At 34.7% G+C, this 15,871-nt stretch overlaps 1 protein-coding gene across 3 annotated transcripts; it reads left to right on the top strand.

Annotated features, from left to right (window-relative positions):
* The first annotated feature begins 465 nt into the window (after positions 1-465).
* Positions 466-7,891, top strand: LOC110443357 (centromere-associated protein E-like). Of its 3 annotated transcripts, none has more exons than XM_021487538.1 (4): positions 466-1,038; positions 2,612-2,632; positions 5,995-6,143; positions 6,889-7,891. In XM_021487538.1, exons 1-4 carry the CDS (start codon positions 756-758, stop codon positions 7,879-7,881), a joined length of 1,446 nt encoding a protein of 481 aa, XP_021343213.1. In that variant the 5' UTR covers positions 466-755; the 3' UTR covers positions 7,882-7,891. The 3 variants fall into 3 exon arrangements, with proteins under 3 accessions (XP_021343213.1, XP_021343214.1, XP_021343215.1); XM_021487539.1 differs by lacking the exon at positions 2,612-2,632 and adding an exon at positions 2,908-2,916 and having other exon boundaries at positions 467-1,038; XM_021487540.1 differs by lacking the exon at positions 2,612-2,632 and having other exon boundaries at positions 467-1,038.
* The last annotated feature ends 7,980 nt before the right edge of the window (positions 7,892-15,871 follow it).

Here is a 15,871-nt window from a genome sequence, read left to right as displayed (position 1 = left end):
ATATAAACAAAATGAAACTTGACGATAAGGAAGTTTGAGACTGTGATTTTTGTTTCAGTAAAGCCAAAGTTGAAGACAGTAATGAAGTCTTTTGGTGGTCATAAAATCATGTCGGATATTGTACGGTGTTGTTATTTATCTAAAGGAAGCGCTACAACTAAAATTCCATCGAAACAAAGGGAATGGGTTCCTTTATTTCAAAGGGTGTCGGTCATTTTTCTTATTGGCACACTATACAAAGTTACATAGTACAATCATGATTAAATCTTCCATTTAATCTATTGTTCACGTCTACTGTAAGCTTTCAGTGTGTTATTTGTAAGACGACACACTGAGTTAGGCGAAGATCCAACGTGACATGTACATATGTATATTACCTTTAAAGGTTATGATCGGTAAACAATTACACTTTGTTGTGTATTATTTCTAACCCACATCTTCGAATCACCGGTCCTGATCAGCCATTGATAAAGTTCTATGGAAATATTCCCCAGCAGAAAATTTGTGAATGCTATTGTTTTAATATTTGTTATAGGTTTTCATAGACTAAGGTAACGGGTACTGCTTACACGTACAGGTAGGTATTTACCTGTTCAAAGTCATTACCTAGGTGAGACATTTGATATCCACCTGACGGAGTGTATGTACCTGTAGTTAGGATTGTCTATTACGTAGTTAAATCAGGTCTAGTTAAATATATAACGAGCAGGTTCTAAACACAAATAACTCTGGACAAAGTGTTTGCTTGAACAAATATGGATAAAGAGCAGAAGAAGAGGATCACGTCAAATATAACCTTCCTGAAAGAGAGGTTAGGGTATCTTGACCCCATCCTTGACCACTTGGTGGACAGGAATGTCTTTACGTATGATGAACGTGAGAGAATCGATAAGGTGAACCCGCCAACTCCTCACAAGAAGTTCAACGAGTTTATCCAGTTATTGCTCGCCTCATCCGAGCCTCACGCGTTCACCTCCTTCATACAGAGTCTGGAGGAAGAACGATTCTTCAATATCGTGGAAAAACTCTGCAAGGATGGTGAGTATATCGTGTTTAACTTTTGATTTGTAGATTGTCATGTTATCGATAAAAAGGGGCATTATCTTACAGGTTGTGTATAATACATGCTTTGTTTTTCAGACTTATATATATCTAACATTTTGTACTTATCTTCTGATGGAACATTTTAGCAAACAGTTTCCTTACAACATTGCCGTCATCTTAAATATAAATGTTTAAAAATTCTGTCATTTAGACATTCAAGATTTTGATACTTTGGTTTACCATTTGTGTATTTTTGCCATGTAACTATACTACAAGGGTTGATTATTTATTTGTATTTTTTGTTATTGTAAAGATATTCAAGATTTTGATGTTAATATAATTACAACATCCTTATTTAATATTGAGAGACGCACATATAGTAGTTTTGTTAAGCTTGGTTTTGTTTCATTTAAAATATTAAAAACCATTTTATACAGAAGTTTTATAATAATATGGTATTCCTTAAATGTAATTCCATTGGTTCAGGCCAGGTCATAAAGAGTACAATACCATCACAGACAGACGATATCTCCAGTCATATTCACATACACTTTTGTAACTGAACATCACAAGGCCCGGACATTTAAGACATCGCGCACTGGTTTTATACAGATGTAGTTGAACCTAGCTAATATGTCCCTCTATTGTTGAATTTGGCTTGGAACCTTTATTCAGCAGTTTATATTATAATCGATGAATGCTCTCAAGTTCTCAATACTTGAATCTCGTCTGAATATGGTTTTCATTCGTGAACTGATCCTAATTCATAATTATTGAAACCAAAATATTCATCCTAGTTTGTCTTTACTGCAGTCATGTAATGTGTAAATAGCAAAAGTAGCAATACAAACTGAAAACTGAGTTGATATTAGACGGGGCTTGATGCGTGTGAATACGAAAACTTCAAATGGTTCGTTATTCTTAGGTTCCCTTTAACTAGTCTCAAGATTTTTTATTTCTCTGAAGTTTTTGCATATTTGGCCCACTATCACAAGAAGGATAACAATACGTAATACACAATATTATAAGTATATAAAAATACCAGGATATTTGCTGTCACAAAGCATGTTAATATTGCATGTGTATCAATTATTGCAGTCATTAAATACAAAAAAAAAAGATAAAATTGTGATCAAAATATTATATAGCGATGCAATACCTTGAACGAATATACTCATGTATTTATACGTAGCAATTTCTAAATTGAATGGTAGGCTTGATCATGACTACCGGTAGGGGACTGAGAACATGCTGTTTTTGTATACAACTGTATCTATGTTCGCGCGTTCACGTGTACATGTGTTTTTCCCCTCACACAATCTTTAAATAAGATAGAACAAATAGTTTTATCAAGCAGTTACATATTAATAATGGGAAAGTATTGCAATAAATGATTGGGTATCGGTAATTTTTAATGCGAATTAGGTTACTGTTATTAGGTATATACTATGTATGTGTATATTAAATTTAACTATGCATACACTACCTGAAATATATGTCAAAGATATTAACAAATATGATAATAATATAACAAAATATGTTGATGTTTTGTCTTTGTCAATTTTAGCTCATCCCGGATATTGGGCCGGTAATGGTATACGTGATATAAAATTCCATTTACTTATTATACTATTAGTACATAGCATGTGATTATAAGGAATATCATAATAAAAATGTACTTTAATAATCTTCCTCACTCAATTCCCTAATATTGAACGTTACCTACCAAGGTTCACATTCTTATATCTTCATCAATGTACAGTTAAAGTGTATCGCATGCACCGTTCCTAATTCTAACTGGACCTGCTTGGAAATATTCAGTTATATTTAACCCTTTCGTAATTTTATTATTCCAAAAAACAGGTTTCCCAGGTAAAAATATTTTAATCAATTTAAGAATTGCAGTTTCTGATTTTCCGTAGAGGTGACCGCATCACTGCATGTTGCATGGCTTTTGTATTTTTATACTATTCATTACGTATTCTTCCTTTACTTAATAAAAATCATACTCGCTTAGACACCCTTTATATAGGGGACCTATCTGTTTGATTTCTTTTATATACATGGATGCTTTAAAGATTCCGTTTCAACGCTCGACGATCACTCCGGTGTTGTCACTGTCAACCTCTACTTAACTTTATTCAGTTTCTTCTATTTTCTCTTTTATTCCAGTGTCACTTTTATCGTTTAACTCCATATTCATGTTTGCTAGTGATTCCACTATTTTTGTCTTTTGCTTTGTTCTGGTTTTTCCCTGTTTGCCACAGACCACCAAAACAAATGATTATACATATTTCTAAACATTTTCTTCAGGTTGGTAAGTGTGGATTATGAAAAGTTCTTTTTACACAACCAATACGATTTTCTATGTGACGTTTCGATGACTAGTACGATATGTACACTGTCACCTTTATCAGACAAAAGACCAGTGAAGCGTATGTACACAAAGGTGTAAAATGTGAACGAGTTGTCCACAAAACCGATTTCAATTCGGCTTAGCTGTAAGCGTATTACATTAGTTGTTATATACGTACCGAAATGACTCGATTCAGCTACGCTTTATTTAATACTTGGTCATAGATGTACGAGAGTCTTTGAGCCCCCTCATCTCGATTTAGAACTGATCCACTGCGGCGTATCCAGATGGCTTCCTTTATCCCAGTCAATCACATGATTTTTCAGAAGGCATGGTCTGTGATTGCCGATTTAATTATCTGGGACTCCGACTGCTTCCATTCTGATTAGGTGAATTTCCTACCTTCTTAATTGGGTTTCCATATCTTTCCGGTGTTCATCATGGCGGACCCCAAATCGCCTTTCATTCTCTCCAATATACGATGCGTCGCAGTTTTTGCATCCGATTTTGTAAACAAAGCGTAGCTGAATCGAGTCATTTGGTACTACTATTGTACATACGCTTACAGCGTAGCCGAATCGACATCGATTTTGTGGACAACTCGTTCACATTTTACACCCTTGTGTGCATACGCTTCACTGGTCATTTGTCTGATGAAGGTGACAGTGCACATATCGTTCTAGTCATCGAAACGTCACATAGAAAATCGTATTGGTTGTGTAAAAAGAACTTTTCATAATAATAAATGATTATACATTAAATATCCCCTTTGCACATTTCACTATACGAAATATATCAATATTCAGGAGGAATAAATTATATGGAAAAAATATTATGAGTTATGATTACACTTATATCTAGTCTTCAAGTATTATATAACCATATTTTTACTTAAATTAAGAACGCACAATATATATCTATATATATATAGAAAAAATAAGATTAACGAACGACTAAAAAACTATTGGTTTGATATATATATGTATACTTTCATCTCTTCTATCTCAATGAAAATAGTATATCAATCGTTTTTAATCTCACTTTATCAGTTTGAATATGTTGTTCTTCAGACTAGATAACAGCATGTTGCATGATTTTCACAACATACTTATAGTTTTAATGATTTTTTGGAAATTCATAAAAACGTTATGCATTTCAGTAAGAGATTTAAAGCGTTTGAAAATATTTATCAGAAATATTGCATAAACAAATGAATATTTTTATACGTAAAATCGATACAACTTAGAAAGCTTGTAAGGTCTATTAAATTAAGGCAAATAAAGAGGTTAAAGGAATAAATCACTTTTATCACTGTCTACCTCTCCTCTGGAATTCAAATACATTGTGTACTACACAATGGTCAACTGATGACGTATCAGTGGAGATCAGAATCAATTACATACAAGTAATAATTAAACATTTGGACGCAAACCAAACTTGATCTTATCTGTAGTGCAATAGAAAATCAGTCAGGACTGATATCAATTGTAGTTCCTAAATTATTTTATTCATTTTCTGAGGTTGTTTTATATGCGTGTCTGACAGTGACTGATAATAGGTGCGTTCGGAAATTTGCCAACATGTCACAGACTTTAATAGTATCAATATGTCGCGTGCCATAATTGAATAAACGGAATTGGAGTTTTACAATATAAAAATAATTAACGTGCATTGTATATATTCATAACAGTACTTATCATAATGAATTTCATTTCTATGATAATTGAAATTACAGATAATAAAATCCACGAGAAAGTTGCTTGGAGTAGATTAAATTCCCATATGGTAAACCGTTATGAATTAAATGCGGATCAAATACAATGCATTTGTCTCAATTGTACACTGCTAGAGTCTTAAATAATGTTTCCCATGATTTGTGGTATTTTTAGAGATACATTGTAACAGTTATCAGTTTTTCTCAATGTATTTTCTTAATTGTACCAGGGCATGCGACTTCTATGTGTTATCACATGCTGAAAGGAAAGAAACATGTTCACGTAATTCTGTTCGCATAAATTACACCGTGTGTGGTCGAAGCATTTTTGTGAAATGTTCTTTTAATGGTGTTTTGCATGGTATGTCTAATGTGTAATTAAGGAATATGAAGCATGTAGATTCTAGAAATAAAGATGTGATAATAAATCCAAACATAAAATGATAAAATTTCCTATTTAAAAGGGATATGTATAGGAAACCATGTAAATATTCATATCTGGTTTACTTTTTGAATCGCAGTGTACCATTGTCCTCTTCGATTAGTAAAGCATCTAAGCAAAACGCCTTGCGAACAAACACGTGTAGTACATGTAAATTATCCTTTAACTGGTACAAACTTGTCAATATCAAGGCTCTTCCATCCATGCAGGAATATTTTTTTAAACAATCAGCGCGTTTGTTTGTACATTTTTCAAGAATCATAAGCATAATTTCAGACATCTATCCCAACTACCTTCATTGCATATGAGTGGCATTTTTTCGAGAGAAAAAAACTAAAAGACACCATGATAATGAAGCATTTAAATAGGCATTCATCATTTAATCGGAAAAGAATAATGAATGCTCTGGTATACTTACAAATATTCTCCATTCTCTAGGTCGTCCAAATGCTAGAGCGTCGTCGTCAATGGTGAGGGAGAGTGCACTAGCTCAACAACTCCGTCCACAGACAAGCATGCAGCCTCGGAAGGAGCACACTGTCCATGCTACTACGGGAGTCTACCATATGTCATCAGAGGCATCCGTGGTCAGTAACATAGGCGTCAACACCAGTTTGTTTGTCCAAATGTTTTCTGTGATATATGCTACAGTACCAGATATCTTATCCATTGTTTTATTTCGCACTATGAATTGAGTCATGTATGTTGTCTACGGCAAAACAGACACCAGAAAAGTAGTTTGTTTGACCCCGAAACAGAGTGGAGGTCATATTAAGTGTTTGCATATTCCGTTGGTCCATCCGTCAGACGGTACGACTTCTTTGTTAGACTATTTGCAGCTCATTATTCTAATGTTTGAAGTTCGTCATTCATCAAACTTCATATATGGATATTTTTTAGGAATACTATACTAGAATACCAGATGTAGGTCACTGTGACCTACTTTCTTCGTTTCATTGGCTCGAGTTAGACTTTCTATTTAGTCCCATTTATTCCTTGAAGGCGACCCGGACGAGTAGTATACTTTTTACAGGCATCTGTGTTTACATTCCATTGTATTTTATTCAAACCACGAATTTCCAATTTACTAGAGGGAGCATAGATCCCCTTCCGAATGAAATTCATTTGGGTTGATATTGAGTATTCTTATACAACAATAAGATGTGACAGAAATCTTTATCGAGAGCTGAATAAAGGAAATGATTACCATTAATTTAAGAAGAAAAAAATATCAAATACTTAGTCTACTAAACGTACATGATAATTTGATACCATTCTGGTATTATAAAGTTTATACCAATTCATTATAACATATCAGCTGTTCTTTCGCAGACACAGATATTGGGGCCGCATTCAGCAGAACATCATCAACTCCCACAGCAGCACCATCCTCAGCACGCAGTTGTTGGAGCGTCAGGTGGGCGCAACGACAGCGGATTCGCAAGCGGTGCAAGTGGCGCAAGTCCAGCCTCTGATAGGGTCAACCAGATGACTATGGATCGGATGACCACAGCCATTGGTCAAATGTTTGCTGAATTCAGCGGCAAGGTGACCAATGATCTTCTTGATGGATTTGAAAGACGTCGCCATGAAGAGAGAATGGAAATTGAATTGTCTATGGAGAGAAAAATTTCTCAAGAAATCGAAAGAAAAATGGATGAAAAATTAAATGCTTTCCGTGGTGATTGGGAGGACCAAAAGACGTCACTGATTGACAGGAACGAAAAGGCGCTATTCTCCTTACAAGACAGCGTAGAACAGCTCCGGAACTCTTCGGACGCTTACAACCAACTAAAGCAAAAGTACGATCAGTTGCAACAAACTCATGCACAGATGAGGGACAAGGAGAACGAGAGATGGTCCAAGCTATCTACAACCAACAAAGAAAACACACAGCTGAGGAGCGAGCTCGAAATGTCCAACATAGAGATTATCAACCTGAGAGAACGTGTGGATGAATTGGAGTCGGACAATCGTGCTATGAAAGACAATGAACTTACAGATCAACACCGAATTAACCAAATGGTTGCTGAGAAGGAGGACCTCATTATCGAGCTGGAAAGAGCAGAGCGGGAAAAGATGGATCTGAAGATGAGAGTGGACTCCTTGTCGCGAGAGATAGAACGTCTACTTATGCAGCAACAGGAGCGCGCCAATAAGGACGACAAGGCTTACCAAGAGGCACTGAAGAAGCAGAACGAAAGGCTCGACGAACTGTACAAGGTCGTCCAGGCGCTTACCGAGCGAGAGCGGCAGTCAAAGACACTCTTCATCGGCGGAAACGCTGTACAGAAATCTGCACGCATGTCAAGACCCAACAAATAAATATCTGGATATGTTTTTCAGAGAATAGCTAATAACATAGGGTAAGAATGACATTGATAGACTAAATTGGACATCTGGCCTATTATACGAAGCGAAAATTCATGTAACATTTGATTTTGAATTCATTCATCTTTTTGCGATTGAAAACAACACCGGTATTTTAGTGTTGTGCTACCTTCTAATCTAGACTTTCTTGCAAAATATGTACAGATATCACATTGTGTTAAATGGGATGTTTGTTTGCCAACGAGGTTCGGCTTAGGACAAACATTTTCTGGAACCGATCCTATGGATATACTGGGCATTTTAGTCATTTCGGACACCATTAGAATACGTGGAAATTCTTAAAAGCATACTGATTACACGTAGCTCTAACAGCAACGTTCCAGAACTAAAACGATGAGTAAATTGGAAAATATGACAGATCAGTATTTATTTAACTCATTCACGCTACAGTTCAGTTTTTTACTGGACTTGCACAGTCTTTGATTCGATAATGTTGAAATGTGATTGTTTGGGTTAACGCTATACATTGCTAGCTAATTAGACATCATACCCATTTTTTGCGTTCGCGTCTTTTGAATTTCAATTATAGCAATTTTAACATTATCGTTATCAATGCATGCAAATTATTTAAAAAGGCAAATTAATTTGTCAAAGAAATTTTACCATTTATAAGGTTATATACGTGTTTCTTAATGCGGTGCACGTTCGTATTGAATATGCGTGCCCTAGTAAGGTAGTATACTAGAAAGTTTTTTTCGCGAAAATGGTGACACAAATATAACAGAAAAAGATGCATGTCATTATTTCAATACAGTGCAATCCCTAGCTATTGATGAGCAATATTGTTTCAAGCTTTTGATGACAACTCTTTCCTCCGAAGGCTTTGTTATAGTACCAATAAAACGGAATATCCTTATAAATGAAAAAAATGTCGGTGTCGAATTGATAAGGGTCCGCTTTAAAAAGCCGGTGTTTCTAGATTGAATTTGTTTGTTATATATGTGTTAAAAACAACATATTTTCGAATTCGAATTATCTTAAGTTTTTGTCTCATTATTTCTTTAAGAGTACACTGAATACGTACAATGCTGCAGGTTTAATGATACCACATGTGTACATTACATTAGCAATGGAGATCAGTTGACGCAAAGTGGTACATTTGTTTAGCTATCGGGGAAATTGTATCATCAGAGAGGCAATGGTATTTTATTAAAAAAATATGTTATAAACTGAACTGTTCGTGTAGCATTGTTGCAATCTCTACCCAGAGTTGTCCTTCCTTACACTAACTAACACCACTGTCAACGGCTAAATGCCAAGAATCCTGGCAAAGTCTTGAAAATCGATTTGAGAGACTAATTATAATGCAGACTACTTTTAAGCCGTTGACAGATGTGGTAGTGAGTGCAAGGAACGACAACTCTTGGTAGAGATTAGCAGTCGAGTAGTCGCCATGCCTGTTTGAGTCCATTGGCTAACAATAAGAATGCTCTCTTCTAATGCTATCTACAGTCGAGTCTCGGGAATACAGCCACAATTAATTTCTCTTTTTGTCATCACCCAGTCACCACTTAACATTTATTTCACATTGTCAAGTCAAGAGAAATCCGGTTGTCCTACTTTTTAGCAACCATTAATCCAGTTGTCCCTTTACTCAACAACCACTTATCCGGTTGTCACACTATTCAGTCACCACTTACCCGGTTGTCCCACCCTGCGGGTTGTGTCTTTGTGGGACTTGTTGGCTTTTTTTCTACATAAGCATTCCAGCATTTCAGCAGACTCCAACCACTCTTTGTAAAGGTGTTATCGAGACTCCACTTTACATACTTATACACCACTACACTCATTTAGCATGACTGCTACTAAATAACCATGCAATAATATGTATATATTTAGTTTTTATTCTTCAGTGTTTCCCGGGAGGTTTTTTTTCCCCTTTAAATTGTTATTATGTACGCATAAAATTTGTTTTAAATTGATAAAAAAAAAACGATTATGTACATGACTATAGGGTAGACTAAGGTCCTGGGGAAAATCACGTTCATATTTCTTTATCCTATATCTGAGTTTATAGACTATACCATTGGTTGTGTTATTAAATCACTAACTATTGATACCAATTACAGATTTTTTTATGATATCTTTGAAATTAGTTGTACATGTAAAAACGTTTTCCTAAATGCAGTAGACATGTATATGTTATATTAACGTGTACTAGATGTGTGTTACAAAGATTGAGGATGTTACGAGTACAATATAAATACGTCGCTGTACACATTTTTTCCAGCTTTAGCTAGAAGACAGCTTGTATAATCATCAACAAGGAAATCAATCGGTTCTGGGTTACTTTTTCAATATCCGTGTGAGTTTTCGTCTTATTTCAAATTTCGCTTATTTTGATAGATATGCTATGTGATAATGTCCTGAATAACATTTATTTATATGCAATGATATGTTTTATACTCATTTAGCACGGATGAGTGAAACTTTTTTGCTTGATCAGTATTAAGTCTTCTCGCCAGGTTTTAATTTTTAATATGGAAACGATTATATTAGTGATCTTGTCTTTGGTGACTGCTTTTTTTTTCTCCGATCAGGGAAACATGGAGTTAAACATGGTCTTCTTAAGGCTTAAATCATTAAAATGTATGCTCGTAGCCTATTATCTTAATCGACGTTTGTTTCACTCCGATCAGTGAAAGATGGAGTATTACCTTAAGTCTTAAATCATTAAAATGTATGTTCGTAGCCTATTATGCATTTTTTTAAACTATTTTAAGACATATTTTTTCTGCATTTCGTTGTAAAATAGTTTCATAGGTTCGGTGTTCATATTCCTTTCGTCAGATTTTCATTCGTGAACATTTTTAAAGTATTTGAGTTATAAAGAGAGTGCGTTTTGTATTCCTTTCGTCAGATTTTCAGTCGTGACCATCTAAGTGTTTGAGTTATAAAGAGAATTCGTTTTGTATTCCTTTCGTCAGTTTTTCAGTCGTGAACATATTTGAGTTATAAAGAGTGTGCGTTTTGTATTCCTTTCGTCAGATTTTCAGTCGTGAATATTTAAGTATTTGAGTTATAAAGAGAGTGCGTTTTGTAGGAATTGTGAAACATTCCGTGAGATATACAGCTACTTCTGTGCCAAATAGTTTTCCTTTCTAGAACATAGATTGTTGTTCATGTTATTTGTTTGAAGGTTTTATTGTAATATTTCAGTTTGTTCCTTTTTACAAAAGCATTTTACTCGTGGGTTTTTAAAGCAATGTTCATAAAAACAATCAACGTTCACGCCAAAGGGTTTTAGGCTTGTTTGGACATCTTCAAAACACAAAAACTCTGGGTCTCAGAACTTTTACATTAAAAATCGCTGTAATCACATTTTTCTCTGTATTGCTTAGTGGTTTGGCACAGAATAATATTTTTATATAGAAAATTTACTTATAATTTACATGATATCAAACTCGTGTATGTCAGATTTCCACGTTTCTTTTCTACGATGATATACCAGATAAGTTTCTGAAAATGTTCTGTCTGTTGAAATCTAGGACGAATATCTGAAAAGCCTCGATTAATATGTATATTTGTGTATTATTGTCTCGTGAAACCTTTTATGATGCAATATCTGACAGTATTAGTCAGTCGTGGTTTTTGATGAAGTGCGTTTTTGCAGGGACGTATAGTGAAGGGGATTAGCAACTCCATCTTTGCCTTACCAATTTTTATGACACGTCAATCTAGACTTACCTCCCCCTGATTCAGGAGCAGATAGCGAGCGCCACCTATCTCAATTTTGACAAACCAAGATGGCGTCGATACCGCTTCGTTAGATTACAGAAGTTGGCGTGAAAACAAACCAATCGCGATAAGTGTTCTTACCTCTTTTGTTTATCCCATTGTTATGAGCTGATTGTATTACTTATAATTGATAAAATCTGTGGTATCATATCAATTGATGTCTCGTTTTTGGGGTATATTTTTCTATTTTTAAACGCGATGTAACGCGTGGTTCAGAGTATTGTGGTGGGCGTCGATAGACAAAAATGCGGGATAAAAAAACCCCACATGTATGTGAACCACCTCACTCCAAAAGTATTTGACCGATCTTTTTTAAATTAGCAGCAATAGAAAGCTGAATATTTTTTATAACGACCCAACCTATTTTAATTGCAAATGATATAATTTAACTTGTGTTATTTTTGTGTCAAAAAGACTAAATATCAGCATTATTTTTCACTGGAACGTAAATCATTATTGCGAAAGTAGTTGGTGACTGCTCACTGTTTTGATTAATTTTATAAACTATCGTTTATTTTTTTTAAAACAATTAATATCAATAAACAGCCGAGTTATTTCTGTGTTAAGTAGGCCTGATTTGATTTGCATTATTTGGAACGATAGCGATGTCACAGATGAAATTACTCGTCTGGTAGCGAAGGACACGTGTTGTTAAAAAACGTAAATGTTAAACCCAACAAAAAAAGTATCGCCTGCAGTCGGGGATCAGCTCATTTCAAAAATACTTCATTTTGAAATTTACGGCGATAGAAAGTTGAATAATTTTTTTGATATGTAGTTCTGATTTTTATGGCAAAAATAACAAATAACTTGTGCTGTTTTTGTGTCAAAAAGTGTCAATATTAGCATTATTTTCACTGGAACGTGCTTTACGAAATGTGATTTGTTGTAATAGCCACCAACGCAGCCGAAAGGCTAGACATAGTGGCAATGATAGCCCTATCCCTGGAATAAAAAGAAGACCTACTAATACACAGTCCCAATCAGGGCTAACCGTTATCAAAACACTCCCATCTCGGCGAGATTGGTGACAAGATTTTAACGCTAGTGCGCAAGCGCGGGCTGATCGAGAGGGGCCCTCGATGCAATCGCAACTTCTCGGCCAATTCCGGCTAGGCGCGGTATGATTCCGCGCCTAGCCGGAATTGGCCGAGAAGTTGCAATTGGCCCTCGATGACTTCGCGGTTCGGTGAACAAACACAAAAGCGACGTGCTATAGAATCTTGACTGGGGCAGAGTTGCCAATCCCCTCTATATACTGTCCCTGGTATTTGTAACTAAAACAGTGATCTGTCATATCGCCGGAATTATATTACGAGACTGATATCACCATACCTACTTTATTGTACATAGCAGTGTGGGTTTTTTGTCAGAGGATCGTAAAAAAAATAGTCTGTTCTGTCGATAGTATTTATATAAAAGTGTTTAGTTCACCGTTTATTAAGCTAGAGTATATAACTTTAATACTACATCCCTCCCTCACACATACATTGGATATTTAGAAAAAATCTAGCTAAAACGTAAAAAGAAAGCAAAGTAGCGTGATGTGATTTGCATTCTTCCTTCATTTATTTAATTTCCGATCATATCATTGTTATTTTATTAATGAGGATAAAATCGCAATAATATAATTTATTATTATTTAGCAACCCATGACATTATGATAAGCTAAACCCGAACTCTCTTGACTATAGCCTGTATCATTCAATTGTTGAAAATATTGTTTTATAATTGTGATGAACATTAATCTGACATTTTGTATTGCATTGTAGATTTTTATTGCCATGTACCAGGACCCTTTTTGTATGACTAATAAAAGATATGGAAAACGTTTATGAGCATTTGTTTTCGATTCATTGTGATTTGAATATATCTTAATAATAATTTAAGATAGTCTGGGCCATTAAACATATTGAAGGAAGCAAACGATGTAAACATAATGCGTGGTCTATCTACGGCATGGTAATGCTAAAAGTATCCAAAAAGGATTTTCCGATTGTTCTCAATTTCTCAATTAATATTTTTAGAATGGTGTGGCAACACAAATGGTGTTTCTCGTTAAATTGATCAAATGTTTTCTTACGGCGCAGGCTACAAAAAGGAAACCAATATCATAAAAATGTGAAATTCTGTTGAAAAATTATAGAATTAACAATAATGCATGTGAATTCAAATTTGAGAAAAAAAATCATGTCTACTGGTCGTCAAATTGTAAACAACTCATCAGATTGCTCTTGGAAAACATCTCGATACTTTTATTCATCCGATTTGGCCATCGACTGGATTATGAAGAGAACAACAGCAGACAACGTGAGGGGTATACGGTGGAAATTCAACACCTCCCTGGAAGACCTGGACTTTGCCGACGACGTTGCTCTTTTGTCATCGAAGCAAACATCTAATTGAAAAGATAGAAACACTAACCTCGAGGCAGCAAGAATTGGACTAAAGCTTAATGCTAAAAAATGCAAGAAAGAATGAAAATGTCATATTTACCAATGAGATAATAGAAGATGTTGACACATTTGTATATCTTGGTGCTGTAATGGACAGAGTAGGTAGTAGTGATCAAGAACTGGGGAGCACAAGATATTGGTAGAAAAACAAAGATACATCTGGTCAAGTCGCTTGTTAAACTTGTATTACTGTATGGCTGTGAGCCTGGAAAATTACAAGAGCAGAAGAAAAGACACTGAACACCTTCCAATAACAGTCTCGGAAAGATATTGAGAGTAAGATGGCAGCAAAGAAAACCAAATGCTAACATTCAAGAGGTAGTCATGTACATACATCAGACGTTAACTTGAACTTTCCCCTATGGGTGATGTACTCTTTATCAGACATATCCCAGTCAAGCTTGGGCCTCGTTGTATGGGGTTACAATCCAGTCAATGATGGAACGACTGGCATTTTAGTAAACCGACACACCAATTGTTTTACAAATAGTAATGCAAATTTAACGATTCTAAAAAACCCTTTTAGTCTCTAAAACAGCAAATTTATTAATGACAATAGCATATAAATGTCAGCTACCACGTAATTAAATGCGAATATTTGATATTATTTCTGTTTTTAGAGATTGAAATTTTCAGTATGTGCTGCTTACAGCAAAATGAGGGAGGATTGGAATATATATACACAAATATAACCAAACACCAATATTCATTTTTCATGATCTAATAAAAGTATTTATTTCAAAATACACATTGAATATGGCGGACAACTTCACTAAAACAATTATCAAGTAAAAATTGTATAGTGTTATAATTTGTATGAATATGACATATTGTAATGAAACAAAACTTTTTACATCACTATTAAAAAGAAAGACTGAATGAAATTGACAGCAGAGGTTTGTTTCCAACTCCTATAGATCTGTGATAGATACAAATATTTGTCTTTTTTTTTGTACTTAAAATACTATTTTATTTGCTGCACCGAACAAAGAGAAGGTAGTTAAAAAAACGTCCAACTGTCAACACTCTTGCAGATTATCTGTATCATGTTTTTACCACAAAATGTAATCCTTTTTGAAAGTTTTCATATGTAATATATTCAATATTAAATTGCTGAAAAAACATTTTTTTAAATATGAACACAAAGAACACAAATTAGCAATAAATACGAGTTCATGGGGACATCAGTCAAAAATAAATACCAGAACAGGTGTGTATTTCATTAATATTTCCAAACTGAGAAATATTTGTCAATCTTGCTTAAAACTTCTTTGGAAAACTTGATCATGCCTGAAGTCATACAAGACTGTCAAATTGTGTGTGAAGTCTGGAAATATTTCCCACTAGACAAAAGGGACGGTAAGGTCTATTTCCACTCTGAGAAAGGTTATGAGTTTATATTCAATGTGATTTAATATCCCAATATTCGTCAAGTTTTAATGTGTAAAAAACTTCAGAGCTGCCAAATGAGCATTTTCAAGTGATTTTAGTACTCTCCTTTAACCCTTTCACCCCTTTGTAACTTTAGTAGACTCTACCATGCATTGATATGGATGAGTCCATTCTAGTCTACAGTGGGGAAAGGAATGTATTAAGATATATGATTTTTAATCTGATAACTAGAACTGCAGTTAAAATCTTACTCCAGTTAGACTACTGTATATAACACTAATCTTTCCACTGATGTGGTTGTAGCCTAACACCTATAGCAGTAAGGCAGATTCAACAGA

The sequence above is a fragment of the Mizuhopecten yessoensis genome, unplaced genomic scaffold, assembly GCF_002113885.1.
Source record: "Mizuhopecten yessoensis strain PY_sf001 unplaced genomic scaffold, ASM211388v2 scaffold716341, whole genome shotgun sequence".
Taxonomy (NCBI): domain Eukaryota; kingdom Metazoa; phylum Mollusca; class Bivalvia; order Pectinida; family Pectinidae; genus Mizuhopecten; species Mizuhopecten yessoensis.
This window is presented reverse-complemented; position numbering and strand designations above follow the sequence as displayed.

What these genes read in the sequence shown, in the direction of transcription:
- LOC110443357 (XM_021487538.1), top strand. Translation starts at nt 756, where the DNA reads ATGGATAAAGAGCAGAAGAAGAGGATCACGTCAAATATAACCTTCCTG. An exon ending in TCATCCCGGATATTGGGCCG is followed by an intron (nt 2,633 to 5,994) that starts GTAATGGTATAC and finishes TCCATTCTCTAG; the next exon opens with GTCGTCCAAATGCTAGAGCG. An exon ending in TGTCATCAGAGGCATCCGTG is followed by an intron (nt 6,144 to 6,888) that starts GTCAGTAACATA and finishes GTTCTTTCGCAG; the next exon opens with ACACAGATATTGGGGCCGCA.